Source organism: Onychostoma macrolepis, chromosome 03 (genome assembly GCF_012432095.1).
Source record: "Onychostoma macrolepis isolate SWU-2019 chromosome 03, ASM1243209v1, whole genome shotgun sequence".
Taxonomy (NCBI): Eukaryota; Metazoa; Chordata; class Actinopteri; order Cypriniformes; family Cyprinidae; genus Onychostoma; species Onychostoma macrolepis.
Window position 1 is genome coordinate 35,471,944 of NC_081157.1, and position 23,949 is coordinate 35,495,892.

Below are 23,949 nucleotides of genomic sequence, written 5' to 3' on the forward strand. Positions count from 1 at the left end.
GTATGTAAACAATGTGTTCTAAGGTTGTTGAGGGATTAATTTGGTATATTGCAATATTATGCACAAATTGGTATGCAATACTGCACTTATGCAATGTTGTTGTTGCTGTGTGAATACGTGGAAGTCATTCAGTATTATTTTGAGAAACGAGGACGTTTCTTTGTTAAGCAGGGGAAGACTGTAACCTTATTTTGAATTCATTGTTTTATTTCACTTTTGTCAATTCATGGTTTAAGAAAAAAAAAGAAAAGAAATGTTGATGAATCTGTTCAGAAAGGTTTTCATGCATTTTCATATGTTTCATGCAAAGGGTTATACATGTTTATTAGAAAGATATTTCAGGTGCCTGCCCCTTTAAGACAGAGCGCGCTTGGGAAAAAAAAAAAGAAGAAGCTCAAGCGAGTCGTGTGCGGGTGTTAGGCTGTTCATGCCGATGCTTCTTAAGCCGATGCTTCTGATTAAAGAAAAAAAACCTTAAATTATCACCCTGGTAACCCGTGTTTATTTATGTTATCCACGTGGAAGGGACTGGAGCCTATACCGCAGAAAATAAGGGTTACAATATTTTTCACCCACTGACGAAGTTAAACTATTAAGACCAAACCATCACATCAATAAACACACAGTAATGAACACTGAAAGTCAAGATTAAACTGTGTATTATAGCGAACTGACAGGATTTTACTGTCTTTGATTTTACCGTTTTGATCCACGTCCTCAAGCACCATTTAGTTCCCGGTTTCCATCGCCGCTCAATGTTGTGAGAACTCGGACAAAACCCTCAAGTTTTAAAAGAACACATTCCAGTCATTTTCAAAAATCTCTCTCCTCTTCTTAGATTAGTTTTCTTGTATTTTTGACACATATTCCTGTCACGAGAACCGCAAACACCGACTCGATCGTCTCAAGCGCCATTCAAGCTGTTCACACACTGTTTTTTCAACTAAAAATTCAACGTTTCGAGGGGGGTTCCCCGGTTAAAAAAAAAAAAAAAAAAAAACCTGGGAAAACCGCAGACTTGGCAACTCTGTTCCTAACCTAGGACAATAGGTTATTACTGATATCAACCCAAATTGGGTCAAATCAAGCCATCTTTCTATCCTAACCCAACAGTCTCAAACGATCGTTTGGATTGAATAACCCAGGTGTTTAAAAAGTAGGCCTAGTACACAGTGTATGTTTTTGCTAAATCGCTTGCAAATATAAGTTTGTTGTGTAGCCTACATACCACATAATATTAGAATAGGTACCCCTTAGTTTCAAAATACTTACAGTAGAAATAATTTGTAATTTTACAGGTTATTACCCCTTTATTCCCCAAACTTAACATATTATTCCCTTATACCTACACGGAGGTAGCTAGGTACCCTATACAAAAAAGTTACACTGTAAATTCTGTTTACTTAAGCAGTACGTTGCGGGTTGTAATCTAAAGCGTTACCAAACAATTTTTATTTGCTTCATAAAATGAGCTGTTCAATAAACTAAAATTATTTAAAATTGTAACAGAAACATATTTCTATAATTTCTCACACCATCAAAAATTCAATACTTTAAAGAATGTCTGCATTTATTTTTTTCTTTAATTTTTACTTATAGAGATAATTCATGAAAAAGTGGCCATGCCAAGTTGAAGATTTCTGCCAATATTTCACTTGGCAGAAAAACAAATAAGCTACTATTAAAATGAATGTCATAATTTCCACTATGACCACTAGATGGCAGCAGAAGATAATTTATTGTCTCATTTACCATTTCAACTTTGTAATATGGTTCTTTTCACATGGTTTGCTAATGGATTTATATTTAGACATAAAAATCACAATTATAGCATTTAAAAATCTCAAAATTCAGCATTGTTTTGTATTGAAGTATGAAGTAGCAAGAGTTTTCAACTCATCGGATCTACTGGAATCACAGATGGCCTATTTTGAATTCAAAACGGCAATTTTCAGTGAAAGGTGGCTAGTTTGTATTTGTTTACAATCTTCTCAGTTTCTTACAAATGTAAATCAAATGCACATTCACAAACATGTGGGTATTTTTATTTTTTTATTTTATTTTATTTTTTTGAGCAATTGAGATACTCATAAATGAACTGATATTTGCAGTGGATGTTTTCATAGGGTGGTCAGTCTGTGGTGGCACAGAATTCTTCTTTATTTCAATATAGAAATGTCTATAGCCCATTTGACTACACTGGACTGTTTTAGTGCCTAAAACACAACTGAATACAATTAATTTGTACGTAATTGTAATTGAGAATTTGTGCAGTTGTGAATTAGATAATTACCATTACCATTTTTGTATTAGTTTTGTATTACCTCCAGGTATTTATTTTAATAAAAGGGCTAACTACCATTTAGTCATTTTGCAGACGCTTTATAACTGTAGGTTTATTGCTCAGTCAGCTTGGTTCTGGGTCTCAACACCCCAAAAGCTGTTCTCCATCATTGCACAGGCCTATTCATGGATGAGACATGCAGATAGTTCAAAGTTTAGTCAACCTTCACTGAATTTTATATAATCAACGAACTCTGAAAAAAAAGCAACAGCTTTGTTAAACCTAAATCGAGCTCCGTACAAAGGAAAATAAAAAAAAGTTCCCTATCTGCAATAATGTGAAAAGGGGCGGAAGTCAACAGCACATAAATGTCAGAATGTAAAATGTTTATTTTATGCATTTAAATATAATTTCATTATCATACTTTACAAATTACAAAGTACAACTGCACTGTGCTCACATTTAGCCTACCTGTGCATTAAATTACAAATAAAAAATTACATAGGCTATCATCTTGCGCCCATATTGTGATCTCGAATTGCAGAAAAGCCTATTTCAGTAGGAGAGACTTTCTTAAATGTGATGCATGTATACATGCATGCACAGTTTTGCAGCTTTATTCGCAATTTTGGTAATTTCATGACTTAACTGACGATATATGCTCGTATAGTTTCTTGTGCGGGTTATTTATGATGAAGTGATATAGAGCGTGCGCCTCATATTCGTGTACAGTTGAAGAGCATGCGCTGTGAGCAGTTAAAACCTCTGACAGAACAGGAAACCCTGCTGAAAAAAATAAACGAACCCTGTCCAAAACATGCAATATGATATAATCTACTAAGTAATTTCAAGTTGTGTTAACTTAACATTTAAACTCATTTATATTAAAAATTGAATTAATTGAGTTGAATCTAAATAACATTTTAACTTATTTTAGATCTTCAGCTACTGGTCTGCTCACTGCACTGTTACATTTCACTCAGTCACGGTTTCAGTCACGGGGAGACATGCTATGAAATCATGTGGTTTACTTACAAACGTGTAAATAAACAAGTAGACAGCTTATCTTTTTAAACTATGTCCACCCAAAACAATTACTACTGAAAGTAACAGAGACCTCAATACCTGGTACACCATGCACAATGACGGTAACAATTAGTGAATAGTGTATGAGTATGAATGGGTCATTTATGAGTAGAAAATGAACTCCAGATGTCACAAAACAGTAAGTTACAAACCTAACAACAAAAGCAACCATAAAGTAGTGTAAATACTTTAATTTTTAATTATTCATGCCCCAGTGCATGATGGGAAAAACGGGATCATAACTTAAAGAATCCTTGTAAACATAACAAACAATTCTAAGTAAAATAGACTTATAAGTTCAAACGTTAATTTCTACAAGCTTAAATTAAGTAATAATAAGAATTTACTTAATTTTTTTAATTATTGCCGGAACTAAATTATTTAATGTAGAAATTACATATGTTTTTATGTAGTATTTACTTCACCACAAAATCATTTTTCTCAGTGTATGTGCGGCGCCCTTATGCACTGCATATATTGCATACCCCGTTTTTGCGCCACTGATGATGGTGATCATGAAGGTGTAAACTCTCTGATCAAGATTATGTTAATGTAGATCAGAATGACTCTGAATTGGAATATGTCAATGTGGAAAGAGACGATTCAAAATAGTGTCAATGTTACAGATCACAGAAGTACGCTGAACTATAACTGTACAGATTTATGAAAGCTATTTAATTACTATGACAAGTATACCCACTAAGAAGTTTTCACTGTCATTGTACACTGTCACCTGCCTTCTATCATGACTGCACACCAGTTTATAAAAGTGCCACAGTGCCTAAATAATTTATTTTAATTTTAAACAAACAGCTTAACATCTGCTTGTACTCTGTACAAAGACGAGATGTTTCATCTTTGCTTCTACAAAATGACACTTCCTCAAAACTGTCTCACAGCTTTATCTGCGTTAGCATGTTCTATTGAAAAGAGCTATTCTCAGAATCAGTACTGCAAATTCAGCATTTCACAATGAATTTCATTTCCGAGACATCTCATATGGTTTATAATAACTTTCTTACAGTTAAACAGTTTTACTTTTATTGCAGAAATCATTTGAGTTTTTTTGTCATTTCCCTTTGTTACAAGATTTTTTTTTTTTTTTTAAATAACATTTTGTGTGGTACATTAGATTTATCACATTTGCCATCAATGAAGAAACATGCATTTTACCACAATAATGGTTGCAGCGTCTGGAAAGAGCTGATTAATGTCAATTAAAGCAACAGTGCCCAACCCCGCTCCCTTCCTGAAGACTTCAGTTCCAGTCCTTCTCCAGCACACATGCCTGTTATTTTCATGCAATCCATATAATTCATGAACATCTAGATTAGCTGGTTAGATTAGAGTTGGAGCTAAACCGCAGGACGGGAGTCCTCCAGGAGCAGGGTTGGCTACACCTGAACCAGATCAGAACTGAACCATAACCATTCCTGAACTCCAGATAAAAACAGTTAGGGTCACACCACTATTATCACTTAAAAAGTGTAAATGTGAAAATCACGTTTGTGCTATCCAAACGCAAACTATTTGGGGTAGTCTCACGTAGCCAGATCTTCAGACTGACGGCTGAAGGTCTGGAATCCATGGCAGCTTTCATTGGCCAAGGCCCGCCCGTCATGTCAAACAACCAATCACAGTTTGTTTCGTTCAGCGTCACGTTTCGGGACTTGGAAATGTCGCCACAATAACAGACTCACAGATACACACAGAGTGTAAAACTCTCTGACGTATTTTAAAGATTCTATGCCGTAAACTTTAATATTTCACATACTTTTGAAAATCCAGCATTTATTTGATCCTGATAAGCGTTTGTCATCACAGTTGTAAACATGATGGCATTAACATGCGATCATCAAGCAGATCGGATCGTCAATCAATCAGAACACAGCGCATTTACACTTGGCAACATCAGATTTTCTATCTGGATAACCTATCGGATCTGTTGTTCCCGCGCAATATTTAAATAAGTTTGCAGAGGATGGCCCGGTGCAAAGTCGACCCAACATGGTGTTTTTTTTTTTTTTAAACCATTTTCAGTTGTGGGACATTTTACAAATCAAAATAATTGTATGAGTCTCCCTAGCGCTCCACGGCCTCTCTCTTCTGGCAATTCGGGAGAAAGGTGGCAGGGTTTTGTGTGATTTCGACCTGTGAATGCAGACACGATGGCTGGATTGCATTTAAATTACACTGAAATCTGATCACAATGTGTTCTCGAGTCTTGACTACCTCTGGAGCAGGACACGCTGATCGGATAACATTCCGATCAGAAGCGCATTTACACTTGTCTTTTCAATGTGTATGTGGACAACATCCGGATACAGGTCGCATGTTAAAAGGGTCCTGTTATGATTTTTCACTTTTTGAATTTTAGTCAGTGTGTAGTGTGTATGTTTGGGCATAAAAAAGATCTACAAAGTTACGAATCTCAAAGTCCACTCCAAAGGGAGATATTTAGTTGGCAGCGGCTATTTGCACTAAGTGTAAATAGCGATAGAGGCTATTTACACTAAGTGCAAATAGCAATAGATGCTATTTACACTAAGTGAAATTAGCATATGCTATTTACACTATGTGCAAATAGTGATGGATGTTATTTACACAAAGTGAAAATAGCAGTATTTTTAGTGATATATTTACACAGTGCAAATAGCTATAGATTCTATTTACAATATGTTAAAATAGCAGGATTTTCTGCTATTTATACTACTTATTGCAAATAGTGGCAATTATCTGCACCTCAGTTTTGTAATACATTATAAAACAGTATGCAATAATAACTTATTGAGTGTAAATTTAAATTTTAATTCAAATTATTAAATGGATGCCACCTTACTGGGACAATAAAGCCCTCCCTACACCTACCCGATACTTTATTTTCAACTTTTTGATTATTTCCTTCATTTTTATTAAACATAAAATGATTTTCTGATGTGATTTGAAATTTGAAAAGGGAGAAAAAAAGTTTTCCAAAAGGCGGATTTGAACCCGGATAGATTGCATCAAAAGGAGCACAAAACATGCTTTACCATCTGTGCCATTGGATCTAACAACTGATGACTGTCTTTTGTAATCTTGACTAGTCCATTCACACTTTGGTGGGTAGAGTTAGTGTAAATAGCCTCTGCCAACAAGGAGGGCTATTTGCACTTAGTTTAAATAGACACTCCATATTTGGTTTTTAAAAAATCCCTTTTCAAGAACTACAAGGAACGGCTCATTTGGACCACAGCGTTGTTTTCCGGGTTTTGTGATATCACAAAGAGGTCCATTAGAATATCATTAAAATAATTCCAGCCTACAGAAATTCTAGTATTGATCTGATACCAATATAAGCCCGTAGGCAGGGGGTGGTTCGGGTGGTTCGAACGAACCCCCCCTCACTGCCAAAGGTCCAGAATTTAAGTCGTTTTTTTTTTTTTTTCATGTGTTTATTGTCATCATTGTTTTAATCAATGCTTGTGACAAATATTCTGGGTTGCTGTTTCAAATTAATATGATACATTATTGTAGCTGGACATATGTGTGTGTGCCGCGCATGCAGTTCAGAGAGAGTTCTCACAATACACTTTTCAAAGCAACGGTGAAGAAGCATCGCCTCTAAATGATGAGGGGTATCGACTTTTGTGATTGGCCAATACCGGCAGACTGGAGCCAATGGAAATGCTTCTCCTTTGGTGCCCGTCTTATTCCTCTGAGAACTTCAAAGCAGACCGCTTGAGGTAAATTATCTGGAAGAATAAAGAGCTAAAAATTCAAAATGTGGAGGTTTGTTTTATAATATATGATAGACTGACAGTTAAGTAACACAACTAAGGGATCTGTTCAACTGAATATTATCACGATTTCAAATGTTACATTGCATTTATAGTTTAATAAACAAGTAGCCTAGTATGTAGTCACTTACCATTTAGACGCAATATTGACGTTTTTGTTCTATTTCAGCAACGAAAAAAGTTACAGAAGAAAAGCAACACTCAGCAGGGTGTTTTGTTATTGAATGATTCATCATTTTGAACGAATCGTTTTAATGAATGACTCAATGATTCATTTATTAACCCTCATAAGGATCCCATTTCCTGTTTACTCTAAAGGTCTTTGGGGTCATATTGACCAAAGACCTTTAGTGTAATTGTAAAAAAAATATACATTTTTAATGATACAAATAATATATCATTTTTTTTGTTTACTTCTCATCTATACATTAATGCTGTGTTTTGGGAGATATGAAGTACTTTTGTACCTGTTTACCACAAAAATCCTCAACTACACCATTAGCTTGCATGTGAAATATTAAATTATTATGAATAAATCTCTTAAATGATGATCTAAATTGAATTTAAATCGTTTCTGGATATTGATCTAGGTGTTAGGTATACAATTCTGCCATCTGGTGGTTAGAGAAAAACTTGTAGAAATCACAGTTTTTGAAAGAATAGTGTAATGACCATATATATCCAGCAGAGGCCCATAGAGAGCCATTCATTTTTCTGAAAGTGGTCAACTGCTCCTCTCACAACTTTTCTGATATATATTTTGTAAGTATATATTGAAACATTATAAAATACATTAAAAACAGTATTTTTGCCAAAGTTTAGAATTAGTTTTTGTGGTTTGATGTATTTTGAAGAGCCCGTTTTTGCAATAATGCCACATAAATTTGCAGAAATGCCACACAAGTTGTCACTAAAACGTGATTGCAGGTACATATTTATTTCAATCTAAAAAGTAAAATAAAAACATTTTTTTTTTTACATAAATGTAAATAAAAACAAAAAAACCAAACAAAAAAAAACAAACTAAACTAAAAAACAACAACTGCAATAAGCAGATATGAATGGTGGGTATGTGTGTAAGAGAGAGAGAGTGTGTGTGTGTGTGTGTGTGTGTGTGTGTGTGTGTGTGTGTGTGTGTGTGTGTGTGTGTGTGTGTGTGTGTGTGTGTGTGTGTGTGTGTGTGTGTGTGTGTGTGTGTGTGTGTGTGCGTACGTATGTGAGTGAGTATGCTCGTTCCACATTGCATTTGTGCTCTAGTATCAGGCTTTAATTTTTTTGTATGGACATTTTCAGATTTATGCAGAATTTATTGATTTTATTTGCCAAATTCTATAAAAAATGCTCTTTGTTGCAGTCACACGTGTGTGTTTTTGTGTGTGTGTGTGCGCGTTTGCGTGTGAGTGAGCATGTCTTTTCTACATTGCATTTGTGATCTAGTACCAGGCCTTCATTTCTGTGTGAAAATTTTCAGACTATTTTTTAACTAAAGAAAAGTTGATTGGGGTAATACTGACCCCAAAGACCTTATAAGGGTTAAGACAGTCACTGTCTTAGTTTCATGTTTAAAAGTAGGCTATCGTCGTTGTCGTTGTTGTTTTTACATTTGTTTAAACATCAATCTCATAAATTATTTATTACAGTTGTAATCTTGCAGTGTAAATTATTTAATTTGATTGATAACAGCCCTTATTATTAAAACTGAATTTGATCAAATGTAAAAATTTGACATGAAAGATAAAGCTTAAAAAGATAAAGTAGCCTAGAAATAAATAATTTTTAACCTTTAATATTAGAATGATGTACCAACTGGGGTTCCTTATGGTTTACAGCATTAGTTGAAGCTGTGAACATATTCTCCAAATTGCACCCAAGAAGATCGGAACTGATACTAAATCCATAAGTGTCAAGACAAATACAGCAACAAGCAAAGAGGCATTGACAGAGAGTCAAGAAATGATGATGAGAAGAATTATTAATAATATTTCAGTAAAGTTCATTAAATCTATTCTGTTGTTAGTGTGGTCTTTAAACTTATGAACTGTGTATGGACTGACAAAGGTGTTACATGAGGAAGCAATTTGACAACAATTCAGTAAATATTTTAGGTGCATCAAAAAGCGTGCTTGTTAAAATACCAGCAGACAAGCTAATCCAGCAGGCTGGCTACGGACCTGCAATACCAACATTGGTATCGACACTATTGATATTAAGATCGATATGCCCACCCCTACCGCCATTGTGTGAGCGCACGAGAGAAGCAGACGGGGAAAAAAGGCTGCTACGCGCTGAAGAATGTGTTATGGTGCGTTCACACCAGACGTGAAGCGTTAAGCCTGGTTTTAAGCGCGAGTGATTTACATATTAAGTCGACGCAAATAGACATCCTGCGGCGCGAATTGAGCGTTAGTCTTCGGGTTGTTTATAACGGGAAAAAAGTTATGTTTAGGCCCGTGAGAGACATCGGAACTGCTTGATGCCGCTTTAAAGTGTCAGGTTGTGCTAGCGAGTCGGTTGTTGAGCGCAGCAGAACGAGTTTTCTCCGTGTTTGCACGTGAAGCTGTGCAAAAGGCCTGCTAGTGGTTAGCAAGTGATGAATACTCTTTTTTTCTTTGTGTTTACATTCAGTTTTTGTTTCATTTGTTCAAACGAACTTGAGAAGCAGTGAATGCTGTTACTGATCATGTGAAGAGGATTCGCTGAATAGTCGGATAGGGCTGTGTATTGTTTGTCTTCTCAATACGCCTCCGTCAGCTGTGATTGCGGCCTCGTGAAAGATCAAGCTGCCGTCGTCAGGATCTCGGGGACAATCGCTGAGAGTAAGTAAAGAGACATTACCCTACCATCCATTCAACACCTCATCCACAAACTAAGAGTGGTGATGTGCACTATTTTTCTCTTTTTCTACTTGAACACTGGTAAGCAAACTGTTGTTTTTTCGCAGTGAGTAATCCGAACTGAACTGTTGAATAATACAACTATTGTTCATGGGACAAGTAGTGAACTTTCCTGGAAAGGGGTTCATAGACTTTCTTTGTGCATTCGTGAACATTTTGATACCAGAGCACGAGAATAGACAGAGTCTAACTTTTTCCTCCTTTTCCCTGGATTTCTTTTTTTGAATTGGACTTCAAACTTTTTGAACAGAATTGAAGTGAACTTTGAAGTTGCCGTGGCTCGAGAGAGTAGATTTCTTCAATGAAGTCAGAGAAGCTCAAAAAGCAGATTTTCAGATGCCAAAATATTAAACAAAGTAACAAAGCCGAGAAGACAGCCTCCTCATCCACTGCCTCTCCTTCTCTGTCTGTCCACACATCTTTTTATACCTTTTTACTAACCAAATTTGTCACACAATTTATTACCAGCCCGATTTGGTCAGATCCGTCATTTTTCAAGAATGGTTACATCAAAATGGTTACTTGTATCTGTCATACTGTGAAAATTCCCTGAAGTTCTTTAAGTTCATTGGTACACTCCAGTGGAAAAACACCAGTATTTGAAAGTCAATACAACAGACTCTCTGTACCTTCCCAAGAGACAGTGGTGTTATTTTGTACCACTTTCAACCTTAAAAGTATCCCCCTTAAATTCTATTCCCACACACCAGTACTGCCCAATGGATGCCCTCTTATATTTCACAATCTGTATTAAGACGTCTAGTATTGGAATAATTCAGGATATTAATCAGTATATTGATTTCTTTCATAATCATATATCATATTTTAAGTAAGATAATACCATATTCAGTAAATATCATAATATAGAGTAAAATAACACAATAAAGTGAACCTACTTTGAAATTTCAACGTAAATTTACACTCTGGAACTGTGGTTAAAAGGAGACACTGATTGTCATTTAGTTTTTTTGAGACTGAATTGAAACTGACACTGATTTGTTGATTTTGTACTTTTTCCTTTTTTTCACTTATTTCATTCAGAATTGATTGAACTTGTAATTGATTCTGTCCTTTGTAAAAGAAAACAACAAAACCAATTTACATTCATTCAGTTTACATAAACATTTTATTAGTTAAGTCAAAAGTGTTTGTTGCTTTGAGTCACTTATACTAAGGAGTGGGGGTGTCTTACCTGTCCTGTTAGATCTGGGGAGGGTTTTTTTTTTCCTTATTCCTGAGTTTCTGCACACACACGCACTTCAGGAAGCTGCCATGTACTAAATGAATCCTGAAGCCCACCTCGTCACATCTTGAGCATATCCATATTGCAACACGACAGGCACAACATACAAGTGACACTTGTACAAAGGCTAAAAGCATTGAGTGGGGGGACTAGGATCCTGTTTCTCACTCAGTCTTCCTTAGATTAAGTGCAAAGTATCCCCCACAAGGCGATGGCAAATTCCCCTCCGCCACATCTTTATCACTCCCCAGAATAAAATGCTATTGTAAAGCATAGCCAGAGTAGTTATCAATGCACATTATGTGTTAGTAATTACGAGAAATTGCTGAAAATATAGTGAAACTGCTGTCTATCCTACTTGAACCCATTCAAACACATTGACAGTGCGTAGTCGTTTGGAACGTTTAAGCAACGAGAACGGTTCGGCCCGATGGCGTTTCCGTTTTAACCAAAGCATCATCAGCTTTTCTTACTTATCTGGAAGTAACACCTTAATTCATGTGCAGTTTGAAAGAACGCAAGCATCGGAATGCCAAGACCTTTGATATTGGGTAAATTCTATTTTCAGTTCATTTGCACTTTCTATTTTTCATAAGACACAGAGATTATAAAGATTAAAATATCATAATGATATTCTTTTAAGTTGAAAAGCAGAAAGTTGCGTTACATTTTTTTTTTTAGACGTCATGTTCCCATTCTCTATAAATGAGGCATTTATTTCATCCATTGGGGACATAATTATATGGGGGATTATAAGGACTTATACGGTATTTTGACGCGTTGCGTTGCATCACGCAAACATAAAACCATGTCTGTAGTTGTGATCGGAGAAATGACAAACAACAAACGCTACTCTACACTGCTCAAAACTAGCATTGGAATATTTTATTCTTTAAATATGAAACATACTTACAGGCTGTGAGTTGCAGGAAAGGGCGTTTCCCGAATTGCTGATTGGCTGGAAGTTCAGTAGTCTTTGAAGTGATGTCTTGGGGAGCCAATGGTTGGGCGTTGGCTGAGGATGGTTTTGGAGTCAGTTGCTGGTTGAAGTTTGAAGCGGGTGCAGTCGGAGCTGGACTTTGCGGCAAACTTTTGAACACGAGACTCAATGGAAAGAAAAGAAACTAAAGTAAAAGAATAAAATGAGTAACGAGACTAGGTGGTTTTTCTTCTTATCGTGGTGTTAAGTAGCAACTGGCCTGTAGGCCAGAGCACGCTCAAAGAACGCTAAAAAGCAATGTCAAAACACGGTGGCGAGAAGACAGAAGAGAGAAGGGGAGATTTGATGGTGTCCTGAGTTTTTAAACTCGGCTTCTGGACACATCCCATCTTGTGTCTTGACCAATTAGATAGGCTATTATCTTTGCTAGGGTTGTTCCTTCCATCATAAATCAGCATGTTATCAGTCACATGGTCCGAATTTTACACACTCTTGCAAAGTATATTTTGGATGTGATTTCTATAACCAGAATATGATACATTTGACAAAGAATCAATTGGAAGAAACGTTTCAAGCTACAATTGTCAAACTCATACATACCAAACACGAATAAACCTTAAAGTCATTCAATAGTTATTAAAAAGACATACATAATATGTGCTTAAAACATGATAGTCTAATGCAGGGGTACTCAAATATAAACTTGAAAGGTCCACTTACCAAATTTCCATTCAGTCCGAGGTCCGGAAAAGTGATGGTCAAATTCCAAATAGAGAACTCCAACAAAACAAAAAAAAAGGCAACCCCCAGAACTTTCGAACTATACACAAAAAACGACATGGTAGGCCTTTTAGTGTGAAAGGTGACACCTTCTTTGTGCCACCAGTTGTTTAAACTTGGGCATAAAAGGTGTGAGGGCCAGGCGGAGGCACTGATGTAAGTGTTCATTGGTGAGTGTGCTGCGGTATGCGTTTTTCACCATGTTCATGGTTGAAAAGGCAGATTCACAGCAGTATGTTGAGGGAAACATTGTGAGAATTTGAAGGGCCATCTTCTGCAGGAGAGGAACACCTGCTGCAGTAACCATCTTCGTCCAGAAGGTGACAGGGTCACAGTGAGATTCCTGCAGTGCTAGGTTTTCTTGGAGCTCAATTAGCTCTGTTTGCAGAGAAGCAGCACTGGCCCATGGGAAGACTTTTGTGGCTTCAGTTGAGAATTCTGCAATATTTTTCACAAGAAATGATACACAGCAAGACTTGTTTTCCCAGAGTGAAATCTTCAAAGCGAGTTTGGAAATTTTTAATCAGCTTGTCCAGGAATTCAGCATAATTGTGATGATGTTTTCCTGCAGTCTGATCCAAAAGTCTTGGGAAGTGAAGCAGGTCCTGCTGTAAGTCACATTTGAACACCTCCAGCTTCCTCTGGAAAGCACGGACAGCTGACATGAGGCCACACACTGTGCTGTTTTTGCCCTGGAGCTTCATATTAAGGTCATTGAGATGGGAAGTAATGTCAGTTAGAAAAGCAACAATTTCCATTTTCTCTTCATTCTTCATGAAATCCACAAACGGTTTGGCTTTTGCACTCTTCTGATCCAACAGAAATGTCTCCAGCTCTTTCCACAGTGCCCAAAACTGCTCCAGTACCTTGCCTTTACTAAGCCACCGGACATGGTTGTGAAGGAGCAAATCATCAAATGTTGCATTCACCTCTATTAGAAATGAGCGCAACAAACGATGTTGCAGAGCAGAGGATGCTCTCAGATAGTTGACAAGTTTCATGACTGTTGTCATGACTTCCGAGTACCTTTCTCCAAGGCTGGCACACAAAACCATCTGGTGAATTATGCAGTGGTATGCCATGAAGTCAGGGTGGTGAGCTCTCAAGCGTGACACTAATCCCCTCTCTCTCCCAATCATACATGGCGCTCCATCAGTAGCAATGGAAACAACATGCTTCAGGTCTATCTCTGTCTCTAAGCATCTGTGTCACTGCTTCATAAATCTCATCCCCCCTTGTGTGTCCATGGAGGTTTGTGAGACCCAAAACATCTTCATGAAATTCTCCCTTTTCTTCATCAAAAAATCTGACAAAGACCATGAGTTGTGCATTGTCTGTGTTGTCTGTGGATTCATCCACAGCCAATGAAATGAATTTGGCTTTTTTTATAGCAGAACTAAGTTGTTCAAGCAAATCATCAGCAAGTATTTCAGTTCGTCTTGCAGCAGTGGAATCAGAACAGGGTATTTGGCTTATTTTCTTAATTATTTCATCCTTTTGAGTCCCTTCAAACAGAGCAGTCACCACTTCACTCATACACTCCTTGACTATTTCAGCATCAGAGAAGGGTTTCTTGTGTTTTCCCAGGACCCATGCTACTCTTAGTGAGGCTTCCGTTGACCGCTCCTGTTGTGTGGCTGATCTAACTATTACACTGCTTGTAGCTTCATAGGATGATTTCAGCTGGTTTATTTTTGTGGTCCTTAACTCTGTGTTCTGAGGGTAATTTTGTTCAAAATGTGTATGCTTGGTTTCATAATGGCGTTTCACATTACCACTTTTGATGATTGCTACCGTGTCGTTGCAGATTAAACACATTGGTTTTGTGCTTCCCACAGGGAGCACGAATGCATATTTTTCTGTCCACTCACTTTTAAACTCGCGGTTTTCTAAATCAACCTTTCTTTTCTTGTCAACGGGCAGCTTTGAGCACGCCATTTTCACTTTTAGTCAGCAAAAAAAAAAAAAAAGTTACCGATATTTGCAGTGCTTGCAAACGATGAGACTGCCTGGCCCAGAGCACGTGACCGGTGGATAAATATCGCTGCCTTCAGTGACTGAGTGAATGACGTTGCTATAGCGATGCTGTTACAGCTGCTGTGATTGGACATAGATGAAGCAGCCAAACCGAGTAGAAGCCTCAAAGATATATAGCGCGGAATCACAATTGCGCACTGCACTGAAAACTCATTTGGATTATGATTAAAATAGCATGTTGATTTTGGCATTGGTCCAGATTTAACCTTGTCTGGGTCCGGATACGGACCGGAGTCCGCCTATTGAGTACCCCTGGTCTAATGTGTGGTTACATACATAATATAGTGTTATGCCTAGCAATCTCCTTTTAGGATTTTATGTGCATATGAAAAAGAAAGTCTCTGTGTAGTTCTATGTAGGACATAGGGACATGTTCGGTGAAGACCAGAGATAGGTTAAAAGGTCTCCTAAAGAATTTCAGTCTCAGTCTTTGTCTTGTGGGGGAAAAGTCAATCTAAGGAAGCTCGTGATTTCCAGCGTGGAACGCATGTGATGGCCATCTCTTTGACCATCAGTCTTGATTACTTGTCCCAAATTTGACGATCTCCTTCCGGCATTGTACTTATCAATAAGTATTCTTTTGTCTTAATGTTGTAAGCTGTTCTGTGAAAGAGGCTTGTTGGTAAGGCTTGCTCCAGACTCATGGCGCTAGGAATCTGATTTATGACGTCCTGTTTTCTTGGGGCCTCTCTGGAATTTCGGCTCCTCATGTTTCAATGTTCTGATCGAATCTTAATTTTGTCTGACTCGTTCTGATCCTACACCGATTATGTTGTAGTGTGTACCCAGCATAAGTCTTTGCAACTTTACAGATCTTATCTATGCACGAACAGCTTGTAACACTCCAAAAACAAAGAAAAACTTGAAATTGCATCATATGAGAAGGATCCAAGAGATCGGTTTGAGACCAGACCATTTGGTCTTAATTTTTTAAAGTTTTTATTTGGTAAATCATATCTAATTGTAAGTCTGCAATACATTTAAATGTCCCTGTTTTTCATCTCAACAGCCAGTGCTCTGACTTCTGTAACTGGTGAGTAACAGGCTGTTGGTCACCCTTTTATAAAACACAGATTTTATTATAGCTGCAAGATATGAGTTGTATCATAACAGTTGTTTTGTTTTTAGGAGATTATAGTTTCAGACTGGTGAATGGTAAAAATGAGTGCTCTGGAAGAGTTGAGATCCTTTATAATGGCCAATGGGGAACAGTGTGTGATGATGGCTGGGACATGAATGATGCTGCTGTGGTGTGCAGACAGCTGGGATGCGGATCAGCTATTAGTGCACAAACCAGTGCTCATTTTGGCCAAGGTAGTGGTCAGATCTGGTTGGATGATGTGGGATGTTCAGGACATGAATCATCACTCACACAGTGCTCACATCATTCTATTGGAACACATAACTGTGATCATTCTGAAGATGCAGGTGTCATCTGCTCACAAGGTATATCTTTTTTTCTGTTGTTGTATTTGTATGTAATATTTTCTTAGCATTACATTTCTAATTTTTACATTTAATTACTTGAATTAAAACAGTTATTACTAAATTTCAAACATATTGTTTTGATTGTTTAGAAATTAGTGCTAAGAGTTTTGAAAATGTATTCCTTGCTTGTGGTGAAAATAATATCACAGCAATTGCAAAACACAAACCAAGGTGTTTGGCTCCAAATGATAATAAAAAAAAACTAATGTGAACTACCGATAATGTGTAACACAGATACTTACCACATGACCCAAATGCACATTTTTAATCCTTATTGCTTACATTTTTAATGCCAACTACCAGACATTAGGTTGGTCAATGGGTCTGATTCATGCTGTGGGAGAGTGGAGATCCATCATAAAGGCCAGTGGGGAACCGTGTGTGATGATAACTGGGACCTGAATGATGCTGCTGTGGTCTGCAGACAGTTACGGTGTGGATCAGCCATCAGTGCACCTCATAAAGCCGCCTATGGTCCAGGCAGTGGATCAATCTGGCTGGATGATGTTAAATGTTCAGGAAGTGAAGGAGCCCTCACACAATGTTCACACAGTGGATTAGGAAGTCATAACTGTAAACATAGTGAAGATGCTGGTGTTGTTTGTTCAGGTAAGCCAAATCTTAAAGGGGTCATCGGATGCAAAATTCACTTTTCAAGTTGTTTGAGCATAAATGTGTGTTGGAAGTGTGTGTACACATCCATCCTATAATGATAAAAAAGCAAAACCATACATTTATAGTTTGTAAAATACACGCTAATGTCTATGGAAAATGTCTAATGTCTGGTGATCTGGCTTCTGCCTGCTGCATAGAATGGACAAAATTCCATCCTATTACGTTTCCGGTTTTGGTGGACACTGTGAAGCATCTTAAACCTTCATCAAAAGACGATGCTATGTGTCCTTGCCCTTTCAAACAGGTTTTTGAGAGTGTTGGGACTACTGTGCTGAATCTAATTAATAACTGTCTCAGTCAGGGCATCTGTCCAGCTGGTTTTAAGCATGCCACAGTTCTTCCACTTTTAAAATGGCCCAATTTGGCTGTGGAGGACATTAATAATTATAGACCAATTTCAAATCTACCTTTTCTAGCCAAGATACTAGAGAAATTGGTCTTTAAACAATAAACAATATTATATTACCTTCAATGCAATATGTGAGCCTTTTCAGTCCGGTTTTAAATCTGGCCATAGTACTGAGACAGTGTTGGTTAAAGTGCTAAATTACATTTATTTATCAATAGACAATGGGGATAGTGTTATCTTAATTCTGCTTGATCTTAGTGCGGCATTCGATATGGTAGATCATAGGATTTTAATGGAGCGCCTTGAACATTGGGGTGGCCTAAAAGGCACTGTGCTGAAATGGTTTGAATCTTATCTTGCGTTTAGGTCTTTTTCAGTGAAAATTGGGAACTGTAATTCTTCAAGACTACATCTTCCCTGGGGAATTCCACATGGGTCAATTTTGGCGCCGTTGTTGTTTTCCCAATATATGCTACCTTTGAGGGCTATTTTTCGAAAACACAAAGTATCATTTCACTGCTATGCAGATGATACTCAGATTTATCTACCCGTAAGAGAGTCAAACCCAGATTCTATAAAGGTGTTGGTAGCTTGTTTACAGGAGGTAAAGGCCTGGATGACTACAAATTTTTTGATGCTTAATGAAGATAAAACTTCAAAAAGAGGTTATTGTTTTTGGCCCCAAAAATCAAGAAGTAATTCAGTGTTTAAATTCAACACATTTGGCTGCCTCGATTAAAACCCATGTGAAGGACTTGGGTTTTATTTTGGATAGTGAATTAAAGATGGACAGGCAAATAAACACGGTTGTGAAATTTTGTTTTTTTCATTTGCATTTGTTAGCGAAAGCGAAACCGTTTCTATCCACTACTGATTTGGAGAAAGTCATTATGGCTACCGTTTTCACTCGAATGGATTATTGTAACTCCCTTTATTTTGGAGTTGATTGTGGTGTAGTGGGGCGCCTACAGAGAATTCAGAATGCAGCGGCTAGAATGATTAAATCTGCAAAAAAACATGAATCGGTTACTCCATTACTTGCATCACTCAATTGGCTGCCGGTAAGGCTTAAAATTAATTATAGGATACTTATTTTTGTTTTTAAGGTCCTTCACACTTTAGCCCCGGGTTATGTGTCAAGTATGGTTGCAGTCTATACTCCTTTGAGGTCTGAAAATCAACACCTCCTTTGTGTTACTAGGACAAAATATAAACACAGGGGAGCCGGTCCAAAACTGTGGAATAACCTTCCTCTTACTATTAGATCTGTTAATTCATTATCGGTCTTTAAGGCTATGTTAAAAGCACATCTTTTAAAGACTAATGAGGAGTTGTTGTAGAGCAGGTTTAGTTATTTGAAATGTGCTTATGTTGTTATGTAATGTGTGTTGTCATTTGTGATTATGGTTGTTTTTATGTAAATTAGCTGTGATATTGTGAAGCACTTTGGGCAACCTGGTGTTGTATTAAATTGTGCTATATAAATAAACAAACAAGAAACGGCAATAATGATCATTACAAATATAATCTGACGACATGTTTTATTGATATCATACACATAGTGTAGGTAACAAAGTTTACTCTATTCTTCTCCCAGTTCACCGGAGACTTACTTTAATGTGTTTCGGGAGGAGAGGATGAATTTGCGTGTTGTAAATCCCACAGCTCGGATTCAGCGCGAACTAACATGGCGGCGCCCAACATCGGCTACAGATCAGCTAACACGGTCATTATAAATGTGTTTAAACTACCAAATACATTTACTTGCACATATTTCAGAATCGGAATATCAGAAATTTCATAATAGCTGTTTGAGCATGTTTGTGAATATTTTGAATAAAAAAGAAAAAAACAAAATAAAAGCGATCCATGTGTCATACAGCGCTAGTGTGGCTGCGGTGTGTCACATGACAAGCATGACACGTCGCCATGGAAACAATAAGGCGATAAGTTCTAAAATAACGGTCGCCAAAAAAAACTCACGCTGGGGGCTCAGCTAGAATATTTTAAACTCACGTGTGAAAGGGTTAAGGTTACTTTCGTTTTGAAGGGAATGTGCCGATCCTGATCTGCCTAAATGCATCTATGTTTGCGCGAATCATTCGTGATCCGGCTTCATCTACAGAAGAAATGAGTACAACGATTTTTTTATGAATCTTTGCAGATTGCCTTTCCTAATAATGTGCTAGTTAGCAGTTTTGTGGCTGAAGTTTAAAGTCTGCTCATCACTCCACGAAGAGAGGGGTGGGGTCAGCAGAGCTCATTAGCATTTAAAGCAACATGGACTAAAAATAGCTTGCTGAAAACAGAGCTGATTTTGACAGGGGAGAAAATGTGTTTTTTACACTTACCATTGAGAAATTTTAACCAAAGTATGTTATAGGCTTTTCATTAAGACCCTAAAGAATCATATCAACTTGTGGGAAATGGGCATCCAATGACCCCTTTAAGCATCTTCACACATTATTTTTGGGGGGAAATGAGCAACAGAAATGAGCAACAGAAATTCATAATTTTTAAGCATTTCTAAATAAATACAAATTTTTTTTAGCGGGTGAGCTGCAGTTGCCGACTCTTTCCCTGACCTCCACACATGCAGTTGTTTCTTGTGGAGAAAATATCCAGTTCAGTTGCACAACACCTAAACCAAGATGCAATGCTAATGCTGAATTCCAGCTCTTCAGAAACGGATCATCTGAATCCTCCCAGACACATGTATCTAGTGTGAATTTCAGCCTTAATGTAAACACATCCCATCAGGGCAGCTACAGCTGTCGTTACTCCTACCAAAACAACACTGTCAAGTCACCTTTGAGTAACACTGTTATCATCAATGTGGGTGAGTGCGTTCAATCATCATAAATTACATGCATTAGTTGCATGAAAGTGAATTCATTCTGTATTTTTGATCCTGACAAGATACAGTTCTTGAAGCCATTTTTATTTATTTAAAGTTAGCTTTATTGTTTGAGTCTCTGTAATCATATGAATGTATTCTTCTTGTTTTCTAGTGAACTTGCAACAGCCCAGCATTTCCCACAGTGCTCTTGATGGATGGTTTCACGTGGGGCCTCAGGGGCCAGTGATCACCAGGGGCCACAGTTTCACTATCATCTGTTCAACTCAATCTCAGTATCCTGGAGGCTCTTTTCACCTGTTCAGAGGGTCAAACATCACTAGGACTGAGTCAGCTGTCAGTCACTCTGCCTCCTTCTTCTTTCCTGAGGCAGATTTTTCACAGGAGGGAAACTACAGCTGTGTTTATGAAGTCAGTGTCTCCTCACGCTCCTTCCGTTCATCTGCCTCTGAACTGCTGCTCATCACTATCACAGGTACTGATGTGTAAGAGTCTAAAAACAAGCTGCACTGCTGGTAATGAAAGTTTAACTCGACACGTGTGTCTCTCTCAGCCTCCCTGCTTCCTGTCATTGGTGCTGCAGTGTCAGCTGTGCTGCTCTTATTGTCTGTCCTCATAATCATCCTCCTGCTGAAGAGAAGACAAACGCAAAGGAACAAGGAAATGCATTCAAAGTGCTCTTTTACAAAAGGTAACAGACTTGAGTTTTATAAAAGAAGTCAGATGATGTCGTCTTTTTTATTTTTAACTTTCATTCTAAGTCACTTTTTTTCTTCATCATTTTCCTGTAATTGTCCCTGTCTATGCGATGTCTGTAGGTGCAGCTAATACATATGCAGGTGCATCTCATGATAACAAAAATGAAGAAGATGATGAGGCTGATTATGAAAATGTAGAACTTGGTGAAAACATGGATCATGATGATTCTGAACAGGACTATATTAATGTGGACTCTGATGATTCTGAACAGGACTATATTAATGTGGACTCTGATGATTCTGAACAGGACTATGTCAATGTGAGTGTTATAGAAAATAAAATTGTGGTAGACAAATCTGATGATAACATTTATGAAAGCTGTTGTGATTAATACTGAGTGACAAGTGACTAATACTACGTTATTTGAGAGACTGGCCTTGGCCTACCTGAAGAACATCTCTGGACCCTTGATGCAGTCAGCATGGGACTGCATTACATCTTGCAACACCTCCACAGACCTGGGAATTACACAATGATCTTATTGGTGGACTTCAGCTCTGCCTTCAATACCATCATGCCTGATCTTCAATCAGACAAACTGACCCAGCTCTCTGTGCCTTCCCCAATCTGTCAGTGGATTACCAGCTTCTTGACGGACAGGCAGCATCTAGTGAGGCTGGGAAAATTCATATCTAGGACCCTGACTATCAGCACTGGTGCCCCTCAGGGTTGTGTTCTCTCCCCACTGCTCTTGTCCTTGTACACGAATGACTGCACTTTAAAGGACCCCTCTGTAAAACTTCTGAAGTTTGCAGATGACATTACAGTCATCTGCTTCATCCAGGATGGTGACAAGTCTGCATATGGTTGAGCAGCTGGCTGTGTGGTACAATCACAACAACCTAGAACCAAAAGAGTGGAGATGATAGTTGACTTTAGGAGAAGCCCCCCTGCACTTCCCCCCACTCACCATCATGAACAGCACTGTAACATCAGTGGAGTAATACAGGTTCCTGGGCAGGACCTGAAGTGGGACAATCACATTCTTGCAAAAAAATCCCAGCAGAGGTTGTACTTCCTTCGCCAGCTGAGGAAGTTCAACCTGCCACCCAGTTCTACTCGGCCATCATTGAGTCTGTCCTGTGTTTATCTATGACTGTCTGGTTTGGTTCAGCTACCAAATCAGACATCGGAAGACTACAATGGACAGTCAGGACTGCTGAGAGAATCATTGGTGCCCCCTGCCTAACCTTGAAAAAATATACACCTCCAGAGTGAGGAAAAGAGCTCAAAAAATCACTCAGGAACCCTCACACCGAGCCCACTCTCTCTTTGAACTGTTGCCCTCTGGCTGACGCTACAGAGTACTGACCACCAAAACAGCCGGGCACAAGAACAGCTTTTTTTATCAGGCCATATTCCACCTGAACAACACATAACATCTCAGGACTGCACATCTGTACACAAATTCTCAAAACTGTTAATCTATAGCACGTTTGTTTTTATTTTTTGGTATGTATTTTTCTCTATTTTTATTGCCGTATAGTTTTTTTAATTTATTCGCTTTGTTATTTGTGTTATATTTCATTTTATTACCTTACAATATATGTCTGTACTTTTTCTTTGCACTGGAAACTCTTGTCACCAAGACAAATTCTTTGTGTGTGTGTAAACACACTTGGCAATAAAGCCCTTTTTAATTCTGATTCTGATTGTAAAGTTATATTTGATTACTCTATAAGAAAAAATAAATAATTCAAGTGTACTGTAGCCCACACAGGCCCTGTCCCAAATTGCACCCTAAACCCTCATGGCCTTCCTCGTGGAGTCCACACTTTCATGACATAATGCCATGTTGGTTGTTGGATATAAGTCTTCTGTGTAGCGCGTCTCAGTGCAGGCTTGGCAAAAATGTGTTTTGGGAGTGCATACCAAGGACCCTTCTGAAAGCTAAAATGATGAATGGAACACCCTACAGTCTCATGGACTCTAGTCCGCAAGAATGTGCACACACTGTAAAAAATCCAATTAACGAAATGTTGGAAGGGCAAAAATATTTAAGCTGAACAAGTTTTATTGCTTGGGCTTAGTTGAGAAAACATTATATTAAATCTGCACAAATATATTTAAAAAAACATTAAATGAATGGTTATTTTCAAATCCAGTCAACATTCAGAATGCCAATGTTTGACTGAACTAATAAAAACAAATCCAGCCAACACTGAGATCATTCCGCACGAGCCTGAGTGACTTTGCGGGAGAAACTGCGCCACCATCTTGTTAAGTTCACGTGTCAGGTAAGTGCAACTAAATAAATGCTGCTTTTTTTTTTTTTACTAAATTTAATGAGTAAATCATGCAACATTTTTTGAGTGGACATTTAGAAAGTGTTTTATGAGTTGTATAACCGAAGAAAAGTCTGTTTTTTTTTTACAGTTAACGCGGCTTTTCAGCAATAGTGATAAAGCAAGGAAAAAGTAAATAAATACGGCAACATAAATGGAACTCGTGGAATTAGAAAAACAAAGTTCTTTATGGCCATCAGGATTGTAAAAGGCACGAGATGGCTGTTTCTGTCAATGGTAAGTTTTAATTTAAAATGTTTGTGATGGCCTACTTTTAAGGTAAGAAAAGTGGACTGCAGGCTGTAGCCTAAATGTTTGCCACTTGCTTGAGCATCTTAATAATATAAATCTATACAGAAGTCAATGTAAAATATTGCGCTTAAATGTGAGTATGTCTATGAAAGATTGTATTACTGTGTAAAAAGATAATCAGCTGCTTTAAAAACAAAAATCATTTTTAGTAGCGTTCGGATTTAGCATACAAACTTGAAAA

The 23,949-nt window shown here is 37.7% G+C and overlaps 1 protein-coding gene across 1 annotated transcript in view; it reads left to right on the forward strand.

The window, feature by feature from the left end:
• LOC131536885 (deleted in malignant brain tumors 1 protein-like) overlaps window positions 1-23,863 on the forward strand; it is a 31,424-nt gene extending 7,561 nt beyond the window's left edge. Inside the window, exons 2-8 of the mRNA XM_058770057.1 lie at window positions 16,053-16,076; window positions 16,172-16,489; window positions 16,835-17,140; window positions 20,107-20,394; window positions 20,567-20,887; window positions 20,966-21,103; window positions 21,231-23,863. Of these exons, the coding sequence (XP_058626040.1) occupies window positions 16,053-16,076; window positions 16,172-16,489; window positions 16,835-17,140; window positions 20,107-20,394; window positions 20,567-20,887; window positions 20,966-21,103; window positions 21,231-21,502 (1,667 nt within the window). The 3' untranslated portion in view covers window positions 21,503-23,863. The remainder of the gene's footprint in view (window positions 1-16,052; window positions 16,077-16,171; window positions 16,490-16,834; window positions 17,141-20,106; window positions 20,395-20,566; window positions 20,888-20,965; window positions 21,104-21,230) is intronic.
• Window positions 23,864-23,949: the final 86 nt, after the last annotated feature.